Source organism: Lepidochelys olivacea, assembly GCF_965140295.1.
Source record: "Lepidochelys olivacea isolate rLepOli2 genome assembly, chromosome: 21".
NCBI classification, from domain to species: domain Eukaryota; kingdom Metazoa; phylum Chordata; order Testudines; family Cheloniidae; genus Lepidochelys; species Lepidochelys olivacea.
In genome coordinates, this window is record NC_140431.1 from 10,332,038 (window position 1) to 10,357,758 (window position 25,721).

General features: G+C 50.8%; 1 protein-coding gene across 7 annotated transcripts in view; it reads right to left on the reverse strand.

Annotated features, from left to right (window-relative positions):
- The window catches only part of GRM4 (glutamate metabotropic receptor 4), a 205,449-nt gene that overhangs the window by 173,380 nt on the left and 6,348 nt on the right, over positions 1–25,721 (reverse strand). For all 7 annotated transcript variants that reach the window (XM_084611524.1, XM_084611525.1, XM_084611521.1 and 4 more), the window contains exon 2: positions 4,012–4,990. In XM_084611524.1, the coding sequence (XP_084467650.1) occupies positions 4,012–4,539 (528 nt within the window). In that variant the 5' untranslated portion in view covers positions 4,540–4,990. The remainder of the gene's footprint in view (positions 1–4,011; positions 4,991–25,721) is intronic.

Below are 25,721 nucleotides of genomic sequence, written 5' to 3' on the forward strand. Positions count from 1 at the left end.
ATCCCACCTCTGCCACAGACTGCCCAGGTGACTTTGGTCAAGTCACTTCATCTCGCTGGGCCTCAGTTCCCCATCTGTAAAATGGGGATGATAATCCTTCCTTTCTCTCACCCTTGGCTCAACTTGTCTGTTCAGATGGTGAGCTGTTTGGGGGACAATGTCTATACACAGGGCCTCTACAGGTAGGTCTATATTGCAATCTGAGGTGCAATAGTGCCTCAGGTAGACATACCCCAGCTAGCAGGGCTAAAAATAGCTGTGTAGACAAAGCAGGAAGGGCTTCAGTGTGGGCTAGCAAAGCGGGTATGCATGCAGAATCCCTGCAAGGCTTGTACAGCCCACGCCACTGTGGCTGCACCACTATTCTTAGCCAGGCTAGCATTAGCCGTTGTCTGTTGACCCATGGTGCAATTACACCCCCAACTGCAGTACAGATGTACTCCGAGGGGCTTCGGTCATACCAATAATGACACAGGCTGTAAAGTCAAACACTCCCACGGTAGAAATGCCCGTGTTTAGGCTGCCCTTGCAACCTTCAATCTGTGCCCTTCTGCACATGCATTACAATACAGTCTATACAGCCGGTCTGTGTAGCCATGGGCTCTCTCTCCCCCACACCCATCTTTTACAGCCCATCTTTATTTACCCAGCAAGCTCTGCTGGGCTGGTCCTGTCCTTTACTTAGGCCTGGTCTACACTGGGGGAGGGGAGGATTGATCTAAGTTACACAACTTCAGCTACGTGACTAACATAGCTGCAGTCGACGTACTTACATCTATTTAGCGCAGCGTCCTTACTGCGGTAGGTCAACTGCTGACGCTCCCCCATTAATTCCACCTGCACTTCTCCCTCTGGTGGAGTACTGGAGAGCACTCGGCGGTCGATTTATCGCATCTTCACTAGACGTGATAAATCAACCCCTACTGGACCAGAGGTAGGTGTAGACATGCCCAACTATGCAGCAACTATCACAGTGGGACACAATCCCATCATAGGAACAGTAGAACGCATCTCGCCACTTGGAAGAGTTTCCGACGTGCTTGTTCTCTCCTAGGAGGGGTTATAGACTTTACCAAGTCCCTCCATCTGCTGAGCAGCCACCATAAGCACTCAGTGGAACAGGATTTTGTTAAAAACCCTGCCAATGACCTCCATGGAATCCATGCATGACTAAGAGCTGCATGATGAACAGCTCCAACTGGCCATTGGAACACTGACAACACTGTAAAAAGGACCCCTGCAAGTGACTCCTAGGTTGATTTCTGCTGTGCAATTTGTTCATATTAGTAAACCAGTCTCCAGATGAGATCTGAGCTGCTGAAAAGGTTACCTGGGTTGGAATTTAGCCAGTGGTGCTAACAGACCTGCTTTTATGAAAAGCATCCTGGCTTTGTTGGCTTTTGTTGTTTTATTTTAGAAGAACTCATGTGGTCAGGACCTCAATTTTATGTCTCATCCCTAAGAAGGCATCTCTGGCAGCACAGAGCACTAGCTCATTATTGACCTGAGAGGAAAAGCAAAGCCTGCTAAATCAAGCCCCCTTCTTGCGGCACCCTAGGTTTCCCTTGGAGGTCTCCCGTCCACACGCACACCAGGCTCCAGCCTGCTAGTTCAGGAGAGCTGCCAAGTTCATCGCCCCAGGCAGTAGGAATGCAACCAAGCAGCAGCATGGCAAGGAAAGTAGAATATGAGTGAGGGGAGGAATTTGCAGGTTGTCCTCTGACAGCATAGAGGTATCGCCAGACAGCTGGGTTTCCACACAAGGTACCGACTTTTCTCACTTCACTGTACAGTGCAACGAAACTCCCCCACCCCACCCCCAGGAAATTCACAGCTGTTACTAGGCTGCACCCTGTGATCACTTTGGGGAGTGAGGGTGATCAGAGATCTACAGCACTTTTACAAGCACACACCCCTGCAGTTTGAGCTAAAGGAGAATCTCCATTAGCAACACCGGGCTTCACCATGCTCACAGCACCCCTGGGAGGTGCGGAAGTGCTGTCATCCCCCATTTATAAATCATTAGGAATTTGGCCATAACTCTTTCAAAACTTGCCATGGAACCTTTAACGACCTGAGAGGTCAGGACCTCAGTTTCAGACCTGCTCTGGGAGCTGGCACTGCATGGAATCCTGCTAGAATATGGGGAACTGATCAGTGCCATCTGCTGAACCCCCAACTCCATTTCCTATGGTGCGCCCAGGCTTTCCCTTGGGTCCCTCATCCCCCACCTGTTCAGCTTGGGAGATCACCCCCCAGGGCAACAGAGCAGTATTTGTATTTTGAAACTGGCCTTTCAAATCCATTTCATCAGTTTCCTTCTCTCTCACACCCACTGACAGCGTGTCCTCCCAGACAGCCAGCTCTGATTAGGCTCCCAAAGTATCTCAAGACCAGTTGTCTCAATAATGAAGCCGCACCAGGCTCCAGGGAGTGCTCACTCAGAGGGACACCAAACACGCTTAGCACATTCCACCTGTATCTCCACAGGGCCTTGCTCAGCCAATTGTCCACATGCCGCAGAGAAAGGAGACGCTGCAAGCCTGTTAAGCAGGCAGGAGGGGTGGGATTCAGATACTCATTCTGGGTGGAGAGGGAGGGACTACAGTACCAGATCAGCATGGGACCACAAGATAAAATATTTTACCCTGATATAGCACCTTCTATCAGGGAGCGGGAACCCTGCTCTGCAAACAGTGAGTTAATTTTGCTGCCTGGAGGTTATTAGCAACCTGGTGTGTGTGGGCACTGCCCTCTAGTGGAGGAAATCAGAACTGATCACCTGTGTGTCACAGGCCCAGTACCACCCCCTGTGATTCGCCTGTAGGTCAAGCACTAGGAGCTTTGGAACGGAGAGGCTCGGAGCCCTACCCCAGACCAAAGGTGCTGGTACTAGGGGTGCAGCAGCACCCCCTGGCTTGACGTGGTTTCCATCGTATCCAGGGTTTACAGTTTGCTTCCATGGTTCTCAGCACCCACACTATACAAACTATTCCAGTACCACTGCCCCAGATGGTAGAAGAGGCAAATGTCTAACTTGTATGGCCCGCAGCTAATCAGCATCTCAGAATCTTTACTGTATTGATCCTCACCTGCGATGCCCAGCAGTGCTATTAACCCCATGGTACAGATGGGGAACCGAGGCAGAGAGACACTAAGTGATTTGCCAAAGTCATGTAGGAAGTCTGGGAGAGCTGGGCATTGAACCCTTGTCTCCCAAGGCCCAGGCTAGCGCCCCAACCAGTAGGCCAGCCTTTGAGTGTCATTATTGCCTATTTTACCGACCCAGGAATTTGCGACTCAGAAGTGACAGGACTTGCCCAAGCTCACACAGTGAATCAGTGGCGGAGCTGGAAATAGAACCCAGGAGCCCTCATGTCTCCATCACAAGGTCATCCCTTCTGCCTCTAAAACAGCCAGCGAAACGTGAACCTGGTAAGCCGCCCCCGCAAGGCGAAGGAACTCACCCCATGCATGGGCACGGATCTCCCTCCTCCTGCAGGTGAGGAATGCCTTTCACACGGCCAAGCCCCCGTTCCCTTCACCCACCTGCCCACACCAGCAGCGTGCATATTTCTCTCATCTGCAAAGAGCCCTACAATAATCCCTCCCCGTGCCCTCTGCAGAGCATCTAATTGCATTAAAATCAGGGACACATGCAGGAGAGAACAAAGGGGTGGGTGCGGGAGCCCTTTAACTAAAGGTATCATCATGGGGGAGGGGGAGAGAAGGGCAGAACCAGAATCCCCTGGAGAGATGGGGGATTCTTTGGACACCCACAGAGAGTTCGCACTCCCCACCTGCCCACCTTCTTTGCTTCCCCTGCCTGGGAGGGAGCAGTTAGTGCCGTTCATTATTGTTAAAACGCCTGCAATACTTTGCTCTGAACGGTCACTGGTGGGTTAGTTTAGCCGCTACCATCAGTCACCCCATGTGCTCCTTTTCCCGGCTGCAAAGGGGGTGGAGGGAAGGCGGGAGGGGTTCCCGGCAGGGCAGGGGATTGGACATTACCTTAAACAAGCGCAGAATGTTGGCCACCATGATGGAGACGGAGCTGCCCGAGGCACCGATCACCCCCACCACGCGCTCTGGCTTGGTGATGATGGGGGGCCCACCATTAATGCACCGCACCTCAGTGCTGTCCTTCTCAATCAAGGCCTGGACAAAGGTCAGCGACTGCTCCAAGGCGTGGGTGTCCCGGGAGCAGGTGTCCAGGATGCGAGCACCCAGGGTGATGTTCGGGAGCAGGTCAGGGTCGTTGTTGATGCGATCCAGGGCAAAGAGCATGGCCTCCAGCCGGTGAATGCCCTTCTCTTTCTTCAACTCACCACAGGCTTTGCCCTCAGTCCCCCGGCCATGCACAGGGAAGAGGCCTCCCAGGGTGATATCCCCGTCGAGGCGGATGGAGTTCATGTGTGGATGCCCCTGGCCCTTTGGTTTAGCTGAGCCGGCTGGGTTCCACCAGCAACTGCAAACACTCAGGAGTAGGCAGAAGGAGAGCTGCTCCATGCAAACAGATCCCTGGCTCTTCCCAGGCATCGCCAACAACACGCCGAAACCCTGCCCCGATACGCAGCCTAGAGAGCCATGCGGCACCGAGCCCCCTTCGTCTCCCTGGCTCCACAGCCCGGCTTCACCTTTAAGTCTTACCAGGGAGGGAGTGTGGGAGGGAGCTTCTCAGAGAGCCAAGGAAGAGGCAGTGTCAAGGCCGGCTGCAGCCTTTCCGAGGGGACGCAGCATGGTTTCTGTCTCCCCTCTCGGGTCACTTTCCTATCAGCAGCTCTGGTCTGCTCCAGCATCCATCTCGCAGCAGAAGGCCAAGCACAGGAGGTTCCTAGGTTGGGCTGGTTTTTACAAAGTCCTTTGCCCGGCCCTTTGGAGGATTCCAGCTGAGCAGCCAGAGGAAGGCTCTGGGCTTTGCATAACTTTCTGTTAAGAAGAGGGTGAAGAAACAAACCAACCAAAACCCTCTGTTCCTGTCTCCACAATCCTTGAAAGGGATAAAAAGAGAGAAAGAGAGAGAGAATTAAATCATGGCATAAAGAGGACATCAGCTATTCAGACCTTTCATCAGGGAGCTCAACAGAGAGAACCACAGGGTCATTTCTAACTCCCAGCCTGTGCTGCCCAGTGTCACCGCACTGGGTCTCTCCCTAAATTCTGAGCCAGGCTCAGCAGCCACAGAAGAGATGCTGACTGCTCTGGGAGGGGCTTGTCCACAGCCAAGGATCTCAAAGCATTAATTAAGCCTCACGCCTAACTCTGTTAGGAAAACATTATTCTCTTCCTTTTACACATGGAGAAACTGAGGCACAGAGAGGGGCGGCATCTAGACTAGTTACACAGTGCTAGCGGCAGATGGGTGTAAGCCACGTCTCCTCACACCCCAGCCTCAAGCTTTAACCTCTAGGAAATGCATCCTCACTGCTGTCAGGCCTGAGCGTGCACGCTTTACGCCAATGTTAACTGGAGTTCGCTGGGCTGGGGAATGACAGGGCCAGCCCCGTTTGCTAACAGCCACCATGTCAGCTACAGGAGCTAATCTGCTGGGCTGGGACAATGCATCCCTCCTTCCACCCATTGGGATGGCATTTGCCCTCAGTCTATTCTTTTGGGCATTCACCAGCTCTCCAGAGCCAGCTCTTTTCCTCTAGTCTGTTTTCTCCCCTGCTCAAAGCTACTTGGATCAAGAGGAAGCATTGTATGCTGGGAGTGGTAGTCCTTGCAGACTGGGCTTCTGTGGTCACAGACACCTCAGAGTAAATCTGATCCTCAGGCCCCACTTTGGGATGATGCTACTTATTGAAAGGCTCTAAAGAAGAGCAAGGAAGCAGAAGAAAAGGAACAGGATTGGTGAATGGTACAACCCTGACCTCAAAGAGAGAGAGAGAGAGACAGACACATCTGTCTGCGAAGAAAGCCCCTCCAGGAGAAGTTGTTAGTCACAGCTGAACACAAATCTTAGGGCACAACCTTCTGTTCCCTCCTTCCTAGAGCAACTCAACGCAAGTGTGCAAACAGCTCCCTCACTGTGTCACCCATCTCCCCCAGCAGAGATCCAGGGTCCTGGGGACTGGAGGGGGGGCAGAGCTGCCTTCAGGAGAACAAATGGGGACATTCCTCAATCATGGAGCTGAGAGACTGATAAGAGCCAAGCAGAGTGCAGCCAGGATCCCATCGGCACTCACACCCCTGACCTGCGGCTCGGTCTGCAGTTCCAATCCTGCAACATTTCCCCGCTCCACAGCGGATCTACTCAATCTCCTCCCTTCTAATCACAGCTGGATAAACAAGGGAGAGAAAAATCCTCTAAGTACTTTTTTTTTTTTTTTTTTTAAATAAAGTCACCCAAAATTGCATGGCCTGAATTATTGGTATATATTCAGCCTGCCTTGCCGCATTCCTGGTGGTACAATCCTGAGCTCACACACACACACTCTGCCAAAGAACCTCCGGGCTGACCGACCTCAATCAGAGCTGGGTGAATAGAGTGAAAGAATTCGATCGCCCTGATCCGCGGGGATTCACGCCCTCCCTTGTGTTTGCCAGTGTGCCAACACCGGGGCAAGCAAGGGTCTAGTCTCAAGAACTTCCGCAGAAAGCGAGAGCATCAGCGGAGACTTTTGCTCACTGGAAGGTGAAATTCAATCCTGGAGCCAGCCCTTGTGTAGAGGGGTGAATTCCACCCAGTGGAAATATTCTCACTGCTATATTTTATTTAGATTTCTATTGTTACTAATCCCAAAAGAGGCAGCTATGTAATGCTCTACAGAAGGCTGTCTCCTGGGGGCGACTGCACCAGGCATAGGGCTGATTCACTGGTCTGTGGGAGGGTTTTATCCTGCTGCCTATCGCCATAGTATCCAAGCGACTTCCCCATAAAAATCAATAGCAATAGTAAAGTCCCTAGCAGACTCCATGGAGTCTCTGGCTCTTCTCCATTTGCAGGGTAAAAAACTTGGCTTGGGGCAGGGTTTGAGGTTTAGAAAAAAAATTTAATTAACGATTTTATTAAATTTTTTTCTTTTTGGTTGGTGCCATTTAAGAGAGGTCATTGCTGGGAGTGTCATTCTTATCTTTACAACCGTTGGACCAGATCCTAATCAGATCCCACGCACACAACCCATTCGAGGGGATAAGGGTTTGTAAAGCAGAGACAACACACATACAGGCGTGGACATGTCTTGCAAAGGGACGCAGCCTCTGAAATTTCTTCTAGCGATGGCTGCTGCACCTCTGTTCCAGAAAGCCCTCTTCCTCCATCCCAGAAAAATTCACCCCTTTATGTTCTAGATGCATTCCACCAACACATCTGGCACAAATCCGAAGAGGGGAGGCAAGGGGCACTCCGTATATCCATGATGGATGCACACAGTCAGGTCCTCAGCTGGTATGAATCCATGTAGCTCTGTTGATTTCAGTGGGGCAATGCTCCTGTACACCAGCCCTGAGACTCACACCTCAATCTGATCTGCCTAGTCTAGTTCTTCATTGCATCCCGCACCCTGGTACCTGATGCCAGCCTGAGTGTTTCAGAAAAGCTGGCTCTACGTAACTCATCATGGCCTCCCTTCTACACTGCCCAACCATACAAGAAGAGGGGGTCATACAGTGACACATGGATGGTGGGTAACATGCATAAATGCAATCTAGCTAGGCAGTCCATCTCCAGGATTCTGTCACACACAGGATTCATAAAAAATTATTACAGAGCAACTGTCTATCTGCCATAGCAACAGCTGGAGCTATTCAAGAGCTGAGGCTGGGGCAATCCAATCTCAGACTTCAGGGAACCAACTGGAACTGCAGGGATTCTGTAGGAGCATTGCCTCTTCCCAGCATTGAAAAAATCATTCATCAGGCTTCCAAACCCCATGGGGTTTAAAATAGAATATGTCTGAGGTTTTTATTGGCCTTTTGAGCCTTTAGACTTCATGGTTTTGAGCTTTTCTCCACAACCCACAAGGGCTAGAAACATTTTTTTTTAAAGGTAAACTAAGATGGTCATGTAAGAATGATTCCAGGAGCTAAAGTTTCAAGGGCGGGGGGAAAAACCCCACCAAAAAATGACCAATGTGCAACGCTGCTTCAAACATCCCCATGTATCTCCTGGTACAATTGGCCAGGTGCATTCTGAAGAGCGTTCACCTACCTTGAAACCGTCAGGTATTGGGGATGTCTAGAGCAAAAAGGACTGGACTTAGCTACGAGCTAATTTCACCTCAGCCTTTAACTCCTTTGTGAGGCTTTGGAGGCTAAAGCTGCCAGGACCGATCTGCCTGCAACTGAGCAGAGCATCTGGACTGCAAGAAACTTCCAGCAAGAACTGGTTGTTCCCAAAAGGGCGTGAGCATTTGGGTCAGTTCTCTAGGGGTGGAGGCCTGGACTTTGGAGATGGAGTTGCTGCAAGCTTTGCTCAAGGGAGGACTGCAGAATTTGACTCCCATTATTATATCTGCTCACAGATCTATAGGCCTAGAGTCAGCCCCAAGAGGAGCGAGGAGATAGGAGAAAATGAAATATTACATTCCAGCACCAAAAAAAGTCTGCAAAAGAAACATCAAAGTGGAATCATTTTAGCATTAACAGTTGGTCCCCCTGAAGAGACATAATTAAAGAGCAGCTCAGTTCTGGAGAGCGGCCCATTAAAAATAGCACTCTGGGGTTCCAGGTTTATGATCTCAGCAACTCCAGATTAGATTTGTTCAGTCTACACCGGAAGGGGGGGAGGGGGAATGGTTTTACTGGGTGCTGACGTTGGCCCTCCAGTGGGAAAGGGAGGGCTCATTTGCCTACACAGCACTGCCCCTCATCCCTACCCCTCATGCGCTGCAGACCCCTAAGGCCCTGCATGGCTCAGAGGTCTGCACAGAGAGAGGAGGATAGAGAGGATGAGTCGCGGGGAAGGGGTTGCAGGCCTAGGGCTCTTTTATCTGTTCCATAGAGCCAACCCCAACCCCCAAGGGGAGCCATGAGGCTAAGGAGTTACGATGGGGGTGCTTGTGGACCAAAGCCTAGTATGGAGGCACAGGGCCTCAAGATAGAGGGCACTGGCCTTCCACAGATCCCTTGAGATTTCCCAGGTTTGGCTTCATGGCCTTTTCCTCCAGGGGGAAGGGGTGTGTGAAAATGAGTCCTCCCCCTCCCCCGCCCGATACCCATATGGGAGAGCCTCAGAGTCCACTTCTCCCATGGACTCCTGCCCCCATTGGTCTTTACCTCGTGAGGGGATGCAGTCACCAGGCATTTTAAATAGAGGGGATGGGGAAGGGAAGCACAGCCGCCCCTCCCATGCTATAAACCAGGGGAGCCCCCCCCATCCCTGGCTTGGGTGCAGCAGGGCTTCCACACAGCTCCCCACCCACCAATGTGCCAGGTGTGGCCCGAGATTCCCCCACCACCCCATCTCCATCCACTGCCAGGGCTGGGCAGCGCCTGCTAGTCCGGACACTGCTAACACTTGCACTGAAGATGCATGAGCCAGGCCAGAACCCAGCTCCCTCTCCCCTGAGCCGTGCTGGCTCTGCAGGGCGAACAGGGAGTGGGAAAGTCCCCGTTTCCACATCTGCACCGGGCTGGTTATTGGTTACATGTGTCCGCAGCTACCGTCTCTCTCCCCCGATTCAGTGACTTAGCAGGAAACGAGCTAAGTCTTTTGCTCTTGATGCAAAGGTGTCAGGGAGGAACCCCATAGGCACGGCAGCATCCAAATCCCCATGTTTACTGACGATACACAAGGGAAGCCCCCAGAAGAGCAACGCATAGAAGGCAGCGAGCACCAGTAGAGGCTTCACAAGCTATTTAAAGGGATGCTCCTCAATTCCTGAACACTGCACTAACCAGTACGATGCAGGTTGTACAGTGAAGTAAACCATCCAGCTCACTCAAGCAAAGCTGGAGGGGTCCCTCTGCATTTACACCGAGGTGCTTGAGAATAAAGCAGAAACTGGCCCATTGGGCGCAGTGGAGCGGATCCTGCTCGGCTCATTGAGCTAAGCAGCAATGCCCAGGTACATTTCTATGGACCTGGCAGTTTCACACCTCACCACATACCTTTCTTCCTTTGCCTCCCAACCCCCGTCTGGTCCCTGCTCAAGTCTTCAAGTGACTCTGACCTGGGCTGCGCTTAGCTGCAGTTAAGTGATGCCGAAGCAATACGGCATTCCCTCCCCACCCTGCTGCATGAGCATGCCAGGAACCGCTCCTTTCTCCATCAGTCGCGATCCAGGCTCCAGCTCCTCTCCTTCTCCCGGATGGGGTCTTCCTTGACACTTGGCTGAGGGTGGCATCCATGTGTGGGAGATCGCAGGGGATGAGGAGAAGGGATCCCCCATTTTCTCCACCATTTCCCAAATCAGTCTCCCTCCCAGAGGGACCTCGTTGCACCCCACCCTCCTTCCAGCTGCCGCGGACTCACATGGCCCATTTGGTAATATGATGTGCTCCCTTGCATGGCACCCCATGCTCCTGTCCGACCAATTGCTCACCAACAGCTGTGAGACAAAATGGCCCCCTCATCCTGACCCTCCCTGCCCGATTCCCACACTGCCTCACAGCAGAAAGGCCAGCTCTGCCCGTGCCCGGCGTGACCTCAGTAGGGCTGGACCCTGGTCCTGCTAGGGCTCTTCAGTTCCTCCCAGAGCACTGGCTAAAGGAGGCCTCTTGAAAGCCATACAGAGCATTCCCATCCCTGTCTCCACAGCACACCTGGACCCTGCTGACCCAGGCCTCACTTCCCCAAGGAGCTGAGCAACTCCTGCTGCTGCTGAGCACCCCCCAACTACCATTGAAATCAATGGGGGCTGCAGACACTAAGTGCCCTTTAGGATTGAACCCCCAGCGAGGATGAAATTCCCCATAAGGGCTCCCATGAGACCACCTGCTCAGCCCAGCAAAAGCGGCAAGAGGACAGCTGGTCTTGTGGCCTGGCATGCAAAAAGACCTGGGTTCAGTTCCTGTCTCTGCCACAGATTCTCTGTGACCTGGGGCAAGTCACTTCATCTCTCAGGGCCTCAGCTCCCTCTCTTTAAAGTGGGACTAACAACACTGTTTTCCTCCCACTCTCTGTCTGCTCTATTTAGCCCTTGGGGCAGGGACGGTCTTTCACTCTGTGTACATGCAGCCTCCAGCACAAAGAGGCCTCTAGAAGCTATTGGAATACAAACAACGGAGATAGTGCCACAGTCAGCTTCGCCCGCAACTCCAGGGGAATCATCTTTCTGGGTCATGCAAACCCCACTTCCTCTGTCTGCATCCAGCCAAGTCAACGTTTCTCCAATTCATTTCCATGCTAACTGCATGTAGAGGGAAATTTGTATCTGTGCTCTCACATTTCCCCTGTAAAGTGACACTGAGCTGGCAAATGGGCATGAGATGTGGAGTGTGAAATTATCTAGGATGCTGGTCTCTCTGTGTCTTTTTCATGAAAGCACAATTCACTGAGACTCCCTGAACACACATACATCCCTTACCATAGCTTAGATTTCCCACGGGCGAGACTCATTCCTTCATGCCTGAACCACGCACATCAAAATATTGCACCAACCGCCGATTACTCGCTGCCTCTCCAAGTCCCATGGCCGTTCATTTCTCACCCGCACTGGTCTAAGGGGAGCCCAGATCTCCGTGCTTTCTGCTCCATTGCCGTTTTCTGTGAGAAGATGTAGGCGCTGCCCTGCTCATAGCACTCATACACAGAGAGCTGTTCGCATCCCTGGGTAAGCAAGCTGACCCACAATACTCCAGCAGCAGTCACTAGTACTTATGCTTTCACAACATCATCTTGCAGTGTGACAGGACAGTGGTCCACATGGGTTGACGGTGCAGGGAGAGGCCGCTAGTTACCACATGGAGCTGCCACTGCAGGTCTCCAAGCTCCTCACTGGAGGAGCAAGAAATAAGGTGAGGCTACCCAAGTGGTCCATATTTGGGAACACCATTCCACGGGGAGGGGAGGAACCAGGAGCTGCCCTGCAGGGCCTGTGTGGAGCAGGGATAGCTCAGTGGTTGGAGCACTGGCCTGCTAAACCCAGGGTTGTGAGTTCAATCCTTGAGGGGGCCATTTAGGGATTGGGGGCAAAAATTGGGGATTGGCCCTGCTTTGAGCAGGGGGTGGGACTAGATGACCTCCTGAGGTCCCTTCCAACCCTGATATTCTGTGATTTTGGGGGTAAGAATTCGGCTGCAGAGACCACAGGTGGATGGGGCCTCTATTTTGGTAGGCGGGGAGGGGGGGGTGGGACTGTGGGGACCATTGGAATAACAGGCTGTGGCTACTGGGCTACATAATGTTTGAAGAAAGGAATAATTTAATTGCTCAGAAGCATTCATAGCTTGGAATGTTAAGACCACCACACAAGCCACTAAGGGGACTGAAGCTGCCAGAGGGAGAGGAGGGTCCCAGGGAGCAAAGGGAGATGATAGGGTGTCTAGGTAGAACTTGCAGTGGGAAGGAGGAGCAGGGGACCAGATAGAGAAACAGGAAAAACAGGGGAGCGGGAGGAAGGTGTCCACAAGACTGGCTTGCGGTGAAGAATTAGCCCAGCCTTGGAAAACAAGTTTGAGAACCTCCTGCCAGAGCACCTTTCATCCCAAAGCACTTTACAAGCCTATTATCGGTCTACACACCCCAGCATAGCAAGGCAGCCACCTCTCGGGCATCCCAAGGAACTTAGGACAGGAAGCAATGAACAATGTTTTATTACATTGAAACAACAAGGATTCATTTTAGGGAGGCAGAATGGGAAGTTACCAGAATCAGATCAAAGCACTAGCCCCAAAGGCCCGCACTCTTAAGGGCCACAGGCTCTTTAATGGCCACAAATGATAAGGAGATCCACCTTACGTCTCCTGCGAAAGAGGAGCCCTGTGGTACAGAGCAGTGCCCTTCTCCACCATGCTGGGGCATTGACTCAGAGGGAAGAGCACCCACACAAAGATACAATGCACCTAACGGTTAGCGTTTAAACCGATTCCATTGCTAGAACCTAGGGAAGATGCATCCCTTCTGCCAAAGCCTTCTCTGGCATTCACATTCCACTGTTCCTCGCCCTGCCAGCTGGGCTGTGATGCCTTGCAAGAGTTCTCCAGCAGTTTACACATGCAAATGGTATCCCCCATGAGAGATCTCCCCTGAGCCAGTCCCTCTTTCCTCATTACCTGCATTGAAAGCTGGGCAGCAACAGAAGCCCCGGCTCAGTGCCATCTCCCCACCCCCCCCAGGTATTGGCATACAGGGGGAGGGAAGGCTGTGGCATAATTGCATGTTCTGACTTTCCCCATTGGTTCTCAAAGCCCCTGGGGTTCTCAAAGCCTGACACACAAATGGATCACTAGGGGCTCGCGGCTGAGTCAGGCTCAACGGTAGCACCTGGGTTTCACCTGGGGTGATCTGGGGGCTCTCAAAAGGATCCCTGGCTGCAAGAAACTCCTCCCATTATAAAGCTATTGCCTGCTTTCTTTTTAAGCACCTTCCATCCTCAACCAGAGGCTGCCCTCTCCCCCCCCCCCCCCCGCACCCCCACTCGGTTCATTTATGTCCTTGTTTAAGTCCAGTTCAAAGTGCACTGAATGTGAGCCCCATCTAGAGAAGGCAACAGGGTCTAGGACTTCACGCAGGGGACTGGGAGACAAAACTCACCCCCGCTTGGACACTGACTCAACATGTGACCTTGGGCAAGTTGCTTCACCTCTGTGCCTCAGTTTCCCCACTTGTGTGGTGGAGATAATGCTTGACCTAGCTGAGGTTTGTCCTGGGTAGCCACTGCAAGGGCCCCAAAGCGGTGGGCCAAAGAGCACATCATATACTTAGCATATTATAACGGGAGGAGGAGGTCGGTCTTGTGGCTAACACAAATCAGTCTGGGAGCCAGGAGCGCTACATTCTGTTTTGATTCTGCCTGACTTACTGTCTAGCCTAGGACAAGTCACATGATCTCTTCAGTTGTGAGTCTCAAAACCCACTAGGGGGTTTATTGCCCTCCTTATCTCATTGATATTCAGGCATCCATGGACCTCAAACATCAATCAATTTGTCTGCACAGCCCTTCTGGCCTAGTGGCTGGAGCACTGGACAGGGACTCAGGAGCCTGAGTCCTAGTCCTCGCTTGGCTACTAGGTGACTTTGGGCAAGTCATTTTGCCTCTGTGCTTTGAGAAGTTCCACCTTTGTGCCTCAGTTTCCTCATCTGGAATATGGGGCCAATGATTCTCACCCACCTTTACAAAGCCTCTGAGATACGGGGATGAGAGATGCTGGCTATTCTAAGGATGGTGCATTATTAATGCAAACCACAGAAAAACAGAGAGGCGGAGCAGGCAAATGCATTCCCTGAGCGGGAAGCTCTTGACAATTTAGCACAAGGAAGCAGTTTCATTTAATCTTGTTTTAAACACAGAACTTGGTATCTGAGCTAGATGTGTCGGGCCAGATCCCCAACGGATGTAAATGGGCACTGCTCTGCTGAAGTCACCAAAGCGCCTCCCATTTACACCACCTGAGGATCCGGCTGATCTGTGGCTTTCCCGGATGGGAGGGGCCCTGCCTGAACTAACCCCAATAAATTATGTACGTCTCCGCTTGTCAAAGCTGCTCTGAAGGCCAATTTCCAAAGCATTTCTGACAGCCGGGGCTTTTAAGCAATCACAATTACCCAGAGCCAAGCTGTTTGCTTCAAAAAGTGAAGGAGCATCTGAGCTTTACAGCATGAAAGCCTCCGATTCCCAGGCTGCCTCCGCTGTAGTTTCAAAGTAAATTCCCAGCCAGAAAGCCCTGGATCTCACACGCTGGGAAGACGTGCTTACCACATCGTAACAGTGCCTCATGGTCCTAGCCAACAGAGGCTTGGCTCAAAGATGGAAGTATGGAGAACCCAGTGATCCAAAACCAGGGACATCCAGAAGTTCTGGACACCCAGGACAAGGGGTTTGTGAGTTTCAACCCTCAACAAAGTTCTGCAATGATGGGCAGCACTGGCCAGTGGGGTCATGGGAGTCAGGTTCTTCTTCCTGTCTTCCACTGACTTGCTGCTGAACTCTGAGAAAATCCCTTAGGGCCAGATTTTCTCAAGTGCTGAGCACTTAATGTAAGTACCTTCCTGGGGAGAAAAATACCAGGTACTAAAGGGCTCTTTCCATAAAGCCAAACAAGAAAAAGTGTCTGGAAGGTTAAAGCCATACAAATTCAAATTAAGAAAGAAGGCACATAGTGAAAGGTGACCAGGACAGTTAGCACAGGAAGTGGTTGATTCTCTCCAGATGTCTTCAGATCCAGGCTGGTTGCCTTTCCGGAAGGTATGCTTTAGCCACACACAAGCTCTTGGGCTCATTGCATGGGTAACTGGACACCAGCGCTCACTACACTTTAAAAATAAATAAATAAATAAAAATGAGGCCATTAGCCTCTCTCTGCTTCAGTCTCCCCACCTTTAAACCTGGCTAGCGATACTTGACCTGGCTTTCAGACCCATGAATGGAATGAGCCATATACTCTCATTACTGTCCGATTCCCGCATCACCACATTGACTGGCCGAAGAGGAATGTTGGCCCTGTATAAATGAGGGTTGACCTAAATCTTGGTCACAAAAGAAACCCAAGCCAAAGATTAATTTACAACAAAGCAATCAATTGTTTCAATTGACAGAGCTACCCCGGCCGGGCCTGAGCTTCAGAGCGGCCTTGTCAATAGGATTAAATTAAGCAACAGTAGCAGTTCTCACAGGGATGAAGTCTGAAGTGGCGTTTCTCCCCGTGAGGCATCCGCCCTCTTGCTGCATTAGGCAGAGTGAGCGCCCAGTTCTTTGCCGGGAGTCGTGGGCTGTCCTTGAGGTTACAAGAGTGCTCTGGGTGTGTATAGAGGTCACTTGTAAGTTGCCGGCAGATGGCAGAACCCAGGACCTACAAAACTTCTCGTTGCACGCTGCAAGTGGATTCCTTTGTGTAGCTCTTTACATCGGCGCGGGACAGTTTGCACCAGTGCACAGGGGGGATAAACGCTACCCTTCTGTTCTGGTAGCAGTTTACACTCCCCCTGCGACGGCGCAAGTAACTAGGCAGGGTCCAGGAAAAGGGAGAATCAGGCCCCAAAACTATCACCAGTAGAAATGGCCATAGGCCCAAATCCCAGACCTAGACACTTCCAACCTTTAGGGAAGCTTAGCGTTCAGAGCCAATCACTGAGGAGCAGACCCGTTTCTCCTCACTCCTGAGCTAAAGGAGAGCGGCTAGCGATCTATTCCATGACTGCGGGAAACCATAGATGGTGAGACTAGACAACACAATCAGGGCTCCAGGGAGCACCTCGGGTTCTGTCTGTGTCCAGCCGCTTCAAATAATTGCTTTTATTGCCAAGTCCTATCTCCCCTGCCACAAAAGGACTGTACAACCAGTGGCTACTTGGCCACGCTGACTGGGCTTGGGATCCACGTCTAGGTAATACACCCTTGCAGAACTTGATTCACCTTGGGTCCATAATATTTTTGAGACAGGTGAACAAAGTTAGTTTTCCCTCCATCACTGATTGTAAAAGGGTAGTTGAGATTCTGTGCCTGGACCAGTATGTTGTCCTTGCACTCTTGCAATGCTGAGCTAGATAAATATTCATTGTTCAATCTGAATAATAAATCTTGCATAGGTACATAACTCCTGGAAAGCTACAGAACAAAGCGTTTCTATGCACATGCCTAAGCTAAGCATGCAACACTGATTATTTGTATTCTGGTTGTGCCTAGAAACCTTAACCCAGAAGAGGACCTGGACATATCGAGTGATTAGAACCCAGATATCCTGAGTCCCAGCCCACTACCTTAACTGCTAAGCTGTCTTTGCTCTGTACATTTAAGCAGCTTGCCCAAACCCACCTGTGTGAGCACACAGATTGGGTAATTACACAGGTAACTGTGCATATGTGTGCAGGGATAAACACCTGGTTCTCGCATTCAAACCCACATTTTGATGCACAAATGCAACCGCTGTAGGTTCATCAGAACTTTGCAGGCCTGTTTAGGGACCTGTAGTTAAGGGGGGCAGCCTTCCTTATACATTCTGTGAATATACAGGAACCACTTCTTCCCCCACCAAAATGCAGCCACTTCTGGAGAGAATAAGGAGCTTGATCTTGGCATTGAACCAAATTAACAACTTTTTGTTCTATTAGTTAATACACTAACAAGTGTGGGTTTGGTTTTAACACTAGGAATGCGCAAGCTAGAACATGCTTAAGGGCTAAGGGCCTTGACACTGAAGAGCGAGGGACCCACATATGCAAAGTTCTCTGCTCCAGGAAGCAGAAGTACTCTCTGCTTGGAGAAGCAGGTGCAGAGTCCTCCTCCCGCAGTGAAACCCAGACACTCAGAAGAGACAGGGTGGTGATCTAGGAAGAAGAGATTCCCCCCAGACTCCCACCAATTATCTTGTATGCCAATTGCCGTTGCTAAGCATGGGCAGGGCCACAATACAGGGGGTAGGGGAGGGAAGGGATGTGCCCAGGATCCCTGAAATCCCTTATCTAGCGATCTCTAAAGCATCCCTATGCGGCTCGCCCTTTGATTAAAGACCTATTCAGCAGCCAACCGTTCTGTGGGTTTCCTTTTGAGGACTGAGTGACCCAAAGCCCATCTCACTGGCTCAGACTGCAAATGCAACAAGCCAGAACATTTCTGCACAATGCAAGGAGGGCTGGGCGGGGCAAGACGAGATACCCTGCTCAGCTGGTCCCAGCTTCTGTGACATCAGCCACAAAACCACGAGGGAAATATCCCAGCCCTGGAATGAGGCCCAACAGCAAAGGTCAGCAGAGCCTGGAGCACCCAGAAAGCTGCTTTCCTTTTAAAATAAAATAAATTTCCCTCCTGTTCTCTCTCCCTTTTTCATGTAACTTTTGATCATATGATCTGAATGAGCTGAAGGCAAAAATATCACAGCAGGTAACAAAGAGGTGCAAATAATGAGAGGACAAGAGCTCCCCTGAATCCCCCTCCTGATCTCAAATGAGATGCTACAAAGAGCCAGAGAGGATCCGAGGAGTGTGATGGAAATGGGGCAGGAAAGGAGTGATTCCCACCCCTCCCCACAAGACACACACACACACACACCCTGACCCCTCTCCTCTTGCGCCAAAAAGAGGCTACAATCTTGAGTCTGAAAAGGCAAAATTGGAAAGTGACTTTCCGCCCCCTACCCCCAGCTCTAAAATGACCAATGTGCTTCAGACCCCTAGCTGATTTCCTCTGTTCAGACTCTGCAAATGGTCCAGATTACCTGGCTGTTACCCGCCGCTCTCCCCATCCATTCCCCCAGATTCCGGCAGTTCTGGGAAGCTGAACGAGGACGAAAGCAGCACTGGGTGGGAGGATGGGGAGAGAGGACTTGGGAAGTCTAACATACTCAGTGGATGAATAATTCAGCTGCTAACAGCTTTACTGGTGCATCCTCCAGGCCTGGGGACTCTTCCCCTTCAGCTAGGTTATTCTTTTGTATAACTGTATCTTACATCTAGATGGCAACTTACATCCCAAAGCACTTAAACAAGAATCACACCCCCACTGGAATGCACCCACCTCGGGGGGGGGGGGGGCGGCGGCAGTTGCACAGCACATAACACGCTAATGGGGATGTGGGAGAGCAGGTATTTTGGATAGGGATACAGAGGCAAACCCCCACTCTCACGAAAAGTGCCACTGGATGCAGACGCATGGCAGAGCTGCAAATGCCCAAATCCCCATGCAGACCGAACCTCGCCTCTGAAAGCTGGCACAGAGTCAGATACTGAAGCCGGCGATTCCACTGAGCCAAGGGGCCAGATCCTCAGCTGGTGCAAGTCAGCCTAGCTCCGTAGGTATTTCACTCCTGCTGCAAAGCACTCAGCTATCCCCTGCATACAGCAAGGCCTAAATATCTGGTCTCGGGGGTGAGTCTGAGCTGCACAATTAAGATGGGGGGAATCCTAGTTCAAAGGCAATGGGATATTGCAGCAGCGGCTCTAGCCCTGGGGCACCCATCCCACCCAGAAGCATAAGAAAAGAAAATCAGAGTTAAATCAACAGATCCCCCATCTTTGTGCTCTGCACCTATCCCAGCACTTGCCAAAATGATACAGGAGCAGCTGTTCAAGGGTAATTCTGCTCATTCCACCAGGGGATCCACACGGGCAGCTGTATGTGACAGCCCATGAGTCACTACACAGGACTGAGCGGCTAAAGCAAAAGATAGGCTCCCCTTCCTGTTCATCATTTCAAAATACAGCATCCATGTTTGTACAGCGCCTAGCACAACAGAGCCCTGATTTGTTTGAAGCCTCTAGGAACAACGGCCATGTTAGTGTTACATCCGCAGATCTGGAATATCGTGACCCCCCCATCCCAGATTTTCAGTTACAAAAAACAAAAAAACGAAACCCACAGAGCTGCAAACACACAGAAAGCGCGTGCTGGTGCATTTCCCCTTCTCCGTTTCCACTCAGCTCCGCTGCAGCTGAGCTATTTGGACAGCGAGAGAGCCTGAGATTTATTCACGGAAGCCAGAGGAAAGCAAAGCACAACTCCAGCCTCTCCATGCCAGATCAGCGCATAATGAGCCCATCTCGATGGCTCGTTCTATTTCAAATGAGACATTCCCCACCCACCCCTCACTCCCGGCTCCAAAGGCTGGATCCGAAATCTGGCAAAAGGCACGATAACTAATCAGATGATGTGTGCATATCCGGGTTCCTTGGCCGTAAATCTCCAGCCCTGGTTATCGCTCAGCCAGAGTCAAACCCACTTAACGAACATCAGGAATTTCACAAGTGGATATTAATGCTGCTGGCCAGTTCTGGTCTGCCTGCTCCATCTATCCTGCTCGGAAAGAACTGCCAAGTCCACTTACCCCGCTCTGAGCGCCCCGCTCCTGGGCTGGCTTTCTGTAACTCGATCATCAATGGAAGCATTCGGAGAGCGGCTCAGCTTAATGTTATTGAGCCGTTAATTAGCATTTGTTAGTGTCATCTCCTCGCCTGGGAAGCGGAGGAAAGGTGCCATGTGGGAATGGTACCTTAGGCTGGGTCTGTGCTAGGGATGGTTGGACCCTTCATTCCCAGTGGGTGCAGTTCCCCTAGCGTAGGCTGTAGTGTGGGCAAGATTTAGGATTTTAACACGTGGTCATCTAACCTGAGGCCACCTGAGTCCTGCCAACACCATAGTCTCCATAACGGCTACCACCACAGGGGTGGTCTTGGAGATCGGACACGTCCGACTGCAAAAATACCCAGTGCTTCTCAGCAGTCGTTGCACTGAGAGCACAGCGCGTGCCAGGAACCACGCTGCAGTTCCTGGGCACAGCAGTGGGCGAATGGCGCTGGGCTGGGAGATGGCATCATCCCACGAAGGGAGATGGAAGCACTGGGTTAGGGAGTTTTTCCCACATCTCTCTTTCAATGCTCGGCAAAACGGCCCACTTTAGTGTCTCCAGCGCACAGCTGGGTGGCCCTTCCTGCAGACAATGCCATCAATGAGGAGTTGGAAAAGTGCCTGGGAAGCGCTAAGAGGTGTTCAAGGAATGGTTCAGGTCCGTCTTTGGATGGAGGGGGCCGCGCATCCATATTACTGCTGCATCACCCGCTCTGTTACACAGGGAAGCTGCTGTGAGGGTGGGACCTTGTTTGCAAGCTGCCTTGTGCTGCAGACAGAATTATACCTGAAACTTGTGTCTTGGCCATAGGACAGCAAGAGGTGGGGGGTTGGGGGGCGGGGCAGAAGCAGCAGCGTCTAGTGCACGGAACACACCGCTAGGAATACACGAACCCTGGTTTTAGCTTTGCCCGTGACTCACTGTAGAAACTTAGACAACTCCCAGCCCTTCTCTGCCTCAGTTTCCCCAAATGAAGAGAAAAATAGTAACCCACGTCACAGCAGGGTTTTTAGCTAGGGTTTGTGTGTCCAACCCATTAAGGTTCTGAGCACCCGCAAGCTGAGGGACTGAGTCCATCTTTACACAGTTCTGTGCAGCAGAGCCCTGTTTACGTGCTAAGGGTCAGATCCTCAGCTGTCATAAACAGGCATAACCACCTTGCCTCCAGTGGGTATCTGGTAATTTCCACCAGCTGAGGAACTGGCCCTAACTGTCCATTATTCTATATAGCCCTGACATCCTGCCTGCATCTTGTCCTCTATAACGCACCTAGGCTCTCACTGGCGTCATCCCGATGTATTCAGACCCGTTTTTACGTGGCATCATTTCTCACTAAGCTTGATTGCAATGGCCTTGAACACAGGATGCTTTAAATAAACCACTGTGTTGCATTAAGTGCTGGTGGTTTACAGCTGTCGCTCTAGAGGGTTCGTACTTCCCAGCCTGATTCATAGGCCCCTTATGTAACTGACTTCCCTGCTTGCATCTGACTGCCCAGCTCCTCTAAAGCGGTCTCTGCCAGCTGCCTACAATCAATGGTTTCCGTAGCCGGCGTTTTGTCTGATAGCTGGAGGACCAGGAGCTGGAACTCACTCAGAGCCGGTGACTCACTCAGGCCCGTCACTTAAGGTCTGTCTGCACTGGAAGCAGAGGTGTGGCTGCAGCCCACAGACATATCCAGGCGAACTTGAGTAACAATAGCATGAAGCCATGGCAGCCTGGGCTGTACAACCCACCTGGGGCCCTGGGTATGTACCCTAGGCTAGCTCATGCTGCCTCAACTTCTCTTGTTGCTGGAGCTGGCTAGACCACAGCTAGCTTGGGCATGTCTCCACATGGTGCAAGCACACATTTGAATGCAGCATAGACAGGACAACAGCCTCTGTGTTCCCCACCCCTTCACACACACACACCCCTCTTACACAGGAATATCATACTAAACCCAGGGCCACCCAGTCGTTCACAGCTGTCACATGCCACCCCCTGTGCCTGTGGCCACTGGGAACTTCACAACGACAGTGAGGGTAGAACCCAGACCTTCCTGTTCCAAAAGCCCTGCCCTCTGTGACGGAGAATCTCCATTAGCTGTTCACCGTACAGGACCTATGTCACACAGTTCCATCCAATACAGGGCAGTGGTGCTTATGTACATTAACCAGTCTGTTATAGCCCTCACCTACCTCCCAGGAGTGATAAGCGATCTCTCTTTAGTCATCTGTAAAATAGGATAACCGTCCCTCCTAACACACCACTACCTCGCATGAAGCACTTGGAGATCCCCAGCTGAAAGCTGTCATCTCGGTACAGAGTATTATTACATTGTCCATTCTGGATTCAAGGGAGCCCCCACCTTACTTCTACATCACCAACAAATGGTGCAATTGTAGCCCACTCACTGCGGGGCTCTGTCACCATCTAGCGGGGGCCAGGGCTGCAGATACAGAGCCTGCTACAGCCCTGGCTAGCAGAGTCGGGTCTTTTGGCTAAGGCAATAGAGGCTCCTGCTTTTCGGACCAGAGCTCCTGGGTTCAATTGTCTCTGCCAGTGAGATCCACCCAGAGACATGGTGTTATGCAATCAAGTTAATCTGGCCCTACAACGCTCAGTGCTCACTGAAATCAATTGATGGTGTGGCCTCTCAGCATCTCTGGCCAACAGGGATTGATTTCCAGGGTCCTCAGGGCCACATTTTTAAGGATTCAGCATCCGTAAGAACTCTCCTCCCATTTAGGCACCTGAAGAAAGACCAGATTTCAAAGACAGCTTAGCCGCCCAGCAGCTGGCGTCGTGACACCGACAGCCGGATTTTCACAAGAGCTCAGCACCCAGCATCCTAAGCTCTTGTGAAAAATCTGATCACTTAAGTTGGTGCTGGGCTCTTTTGAAAACTTCGCTCCACCTGCGTAATCTTTTCCATAAAGGGCAGTGAGACGTGGACTGGGTGAGCGACTCTGTCCTGGCTGCAGTGTGGTTGTTTCTCTCATGGATAGCTTTATCCGGTGAGTGGGACAAAGAGGGAACAATGTTAACAGATCTGCACCTTCCATTTGCTCAGTTTTCTGTAGTCACGATGTGCTATGCAAACCCACCAGGGTATCAATAAGTCAGACGCTGGTGGCGGGAATTACAGCAGATCTTGGGCAGCGAGGCTTCCAATGCAAGGGAGTGGCCAATGCTTTGCACTTAGACAGTAGCTGTGGCTTGTCCTGGCTACGTCAGATTCAAAGAGGAGATCCACTCCCAATGCAGCACAAGCACTTCAGAGCCAGGGGAAACGGTCCGGCCACAGTATCCTTGCGCTTAAGCAATGGAGCTAGACATCAACTTGCCAGGCCAAATTCCACCTTCAGTTTAAATCAAGTACACTCCTTACAGGGCAATTTCAAGGGCACTTTCATCCAAGCTCTCAAAGCCCAAAGGCACTTTGAAGTCAACAAGGGTGCAGACGTGCAATTTGAGCAGAATTTGGCTTGCTCCCTGTATCTTACAAACAGACTCAGGGCACATTCCCACTCCCATGTTGCTGCTGGAAAATATTTTAACTTCTGCAACAGAGGCTGAATTCATGCCGAACGCCCCCCCGAGCTGGCTATAGGGGTCTCCATTAAAGTGGGGTTCTGCTCTGAAAAGCAGCTATGTTACAAATGCCTTCCTCCCTGCAAGACTTACAAACATCAGCGGTTACTTTCTTTTTCCTCCTGTTTAGCCAGCTGAGCCAACGCAGCTGTAGGAGAGGGAAGCGGATTCTGCTCCGGCTCATGCAGCAGCACCAAAATTGTGGGCAGAGTTTGCATTGCCGAACCACGGTCTACCCTGCGTTGGAGCTGTCTAGACAGGCCCATGAAATCATTTGTGAAGGGACTGCTCAGGGTAACAAAATTAAGTCTATTCAAGACTGCAGGCTGGGAGCTTGCTGCTTTATTTAAACTGCATCACAACAAAGCAGGGGGAACTAAATCAGGAAGTAAGGGAAGGGTGGAACATAGCTCTCCCCTATAATACTCCGGGTATCCCAGTTAACCCTATTGTGACCACTTGGCTACAGAATCTTTTACCTATGATAATTCTGCATGAGTAATTAAAGATATCACCTCTCTCCCCACCCCCACTCCCAGCTTGAATCCCAGATTTTAGGGTGAACTTTCAGGGCTGGCAATTGGGGGGGAAATGTGTTTTTAGCCATCAATTCAGCAAATGTGGCATGAAACACTTGAAGCCTGTAGTGCCTCGTCTGCCGAGGTTTCAGTCAAACTATTCTTGAAGGGACCAACCTGCTCCCAACAAAGGTTTTTCCATGCGATTTCAAGCAGACTGTACTGCCTGTCCCCACGGGCCACCACTAACAGTTAAACTTCAATTCCAGAGTCTTTATTGCCGGCCCTGATGTACCAATCAGAAGACACCTGGCAGAGTTATTCAGACCTCAGCTGGAGTTGGCAGTTCCAGCAGCAAGAGGCCATCCACTTTTGACGTGTAAAGAGAGCCAATTTGGTCTGGCAATCGTTGAGGGCATGTCTATGCTACAGAGACCGCACTGGCACAGATATGTTGGCATAGACAACAAATATCGCACCCCCCGCACCGTCTGACTTCATGGAGCAGAAGCCACATTGCAACTACTGTGCTGCCAAAAAGTCTCTGGGATACCAACCACAGAGCTCCCAGTAGAGGCAGTGAGAATTGTGGGGCCAGATCCTGGTCTCATTTAAGTCAGTGGAAGCTCGGCAGTGAATGGGAGCAGGATTGAGCCCCTTTGAAAAGCTTGGGCCAGTTCCTCACCTGTTGGAAATTAATGGGGCTCTGTTGACTTCACTAGAGGCATGTCAATGTACAGCAGCTGGCCCTTAAGGTGTATAAAGTAACACCCATATTGAAGCCACATTGTTTGCCTGTTGTCATAAATATAAAGGGAAGGGTAAACACCTTTAAAATCCCTCCTGGCCAGAGGAAAAACCCTTTCACCTGTAAAGGGTTAAGAAGCTAGGATAACCTCGCTGGCACCTGACCACAATGACCAATGAGGAGACACGATACTTTCAAAGCTGGAGGGGGGGAGAAACAAAGGCTCTGTCTGTGTGATGCTTTTGCCAGGAACAGAACAGGAATGGAGTCTTAGAACTTAGTAAGCAATCTAGCTAGAGATGTTTTAGATTCTGTTTTGTTTAAATGGCTGATAAAATAAGCTGTGCTGAATGGAATGGATATTCCTGTTTTTGTGTCTTTTTGTAACTTAAGGTTTTGCCTAGAGGGATTCTTATGTTTTGAATCTGATTACCTTGTAAGGTATTTACCATCTTGATTTTACAGAGATGATTCTTTTACTTTTTTTTCTTCAATTAAAATTCTTCTTTTAAGAACCTGATTGCTTTTTCATTGTTCTTAAGATCCAAGGGTTTGGGCCTGTGTTCACCTATGCAAATTGGTGAGGATTTCTTCCCCACGAAAGGGGGTGTAGGGTTTGGGGAGGATTTTGCGGGGGAAAGAAGTTTCCAAGTGGGCTCTTCCCCTATTATATATTTGTTAGACGCTTGGTGTTGGCAGCAATAAAGTCCAAGGGCAAAAGGTAAAATAGTTTGTACCTTGGGGAAGTTTTAACCTAAGCTGGTAAAAATAAGCTTAGGGGGCTTTCATGCAGGTCCCCACATCTGTACCCTAGAGTTCAGAGTGGGGAAGGAATCTTGACACCTGACAAGTGAAATGGGCACAAACAGAGCCTTCAAATTAGAGGGGTAGAAATTCAGCAAGGAACCAGAAGTGGTTAGAGGTCCTCATTGCAGAACAGTTAAGCTAAATCCTTCCACAACACCATAAACCATGGCCCTCCTAGTGCTTTCAAGGAT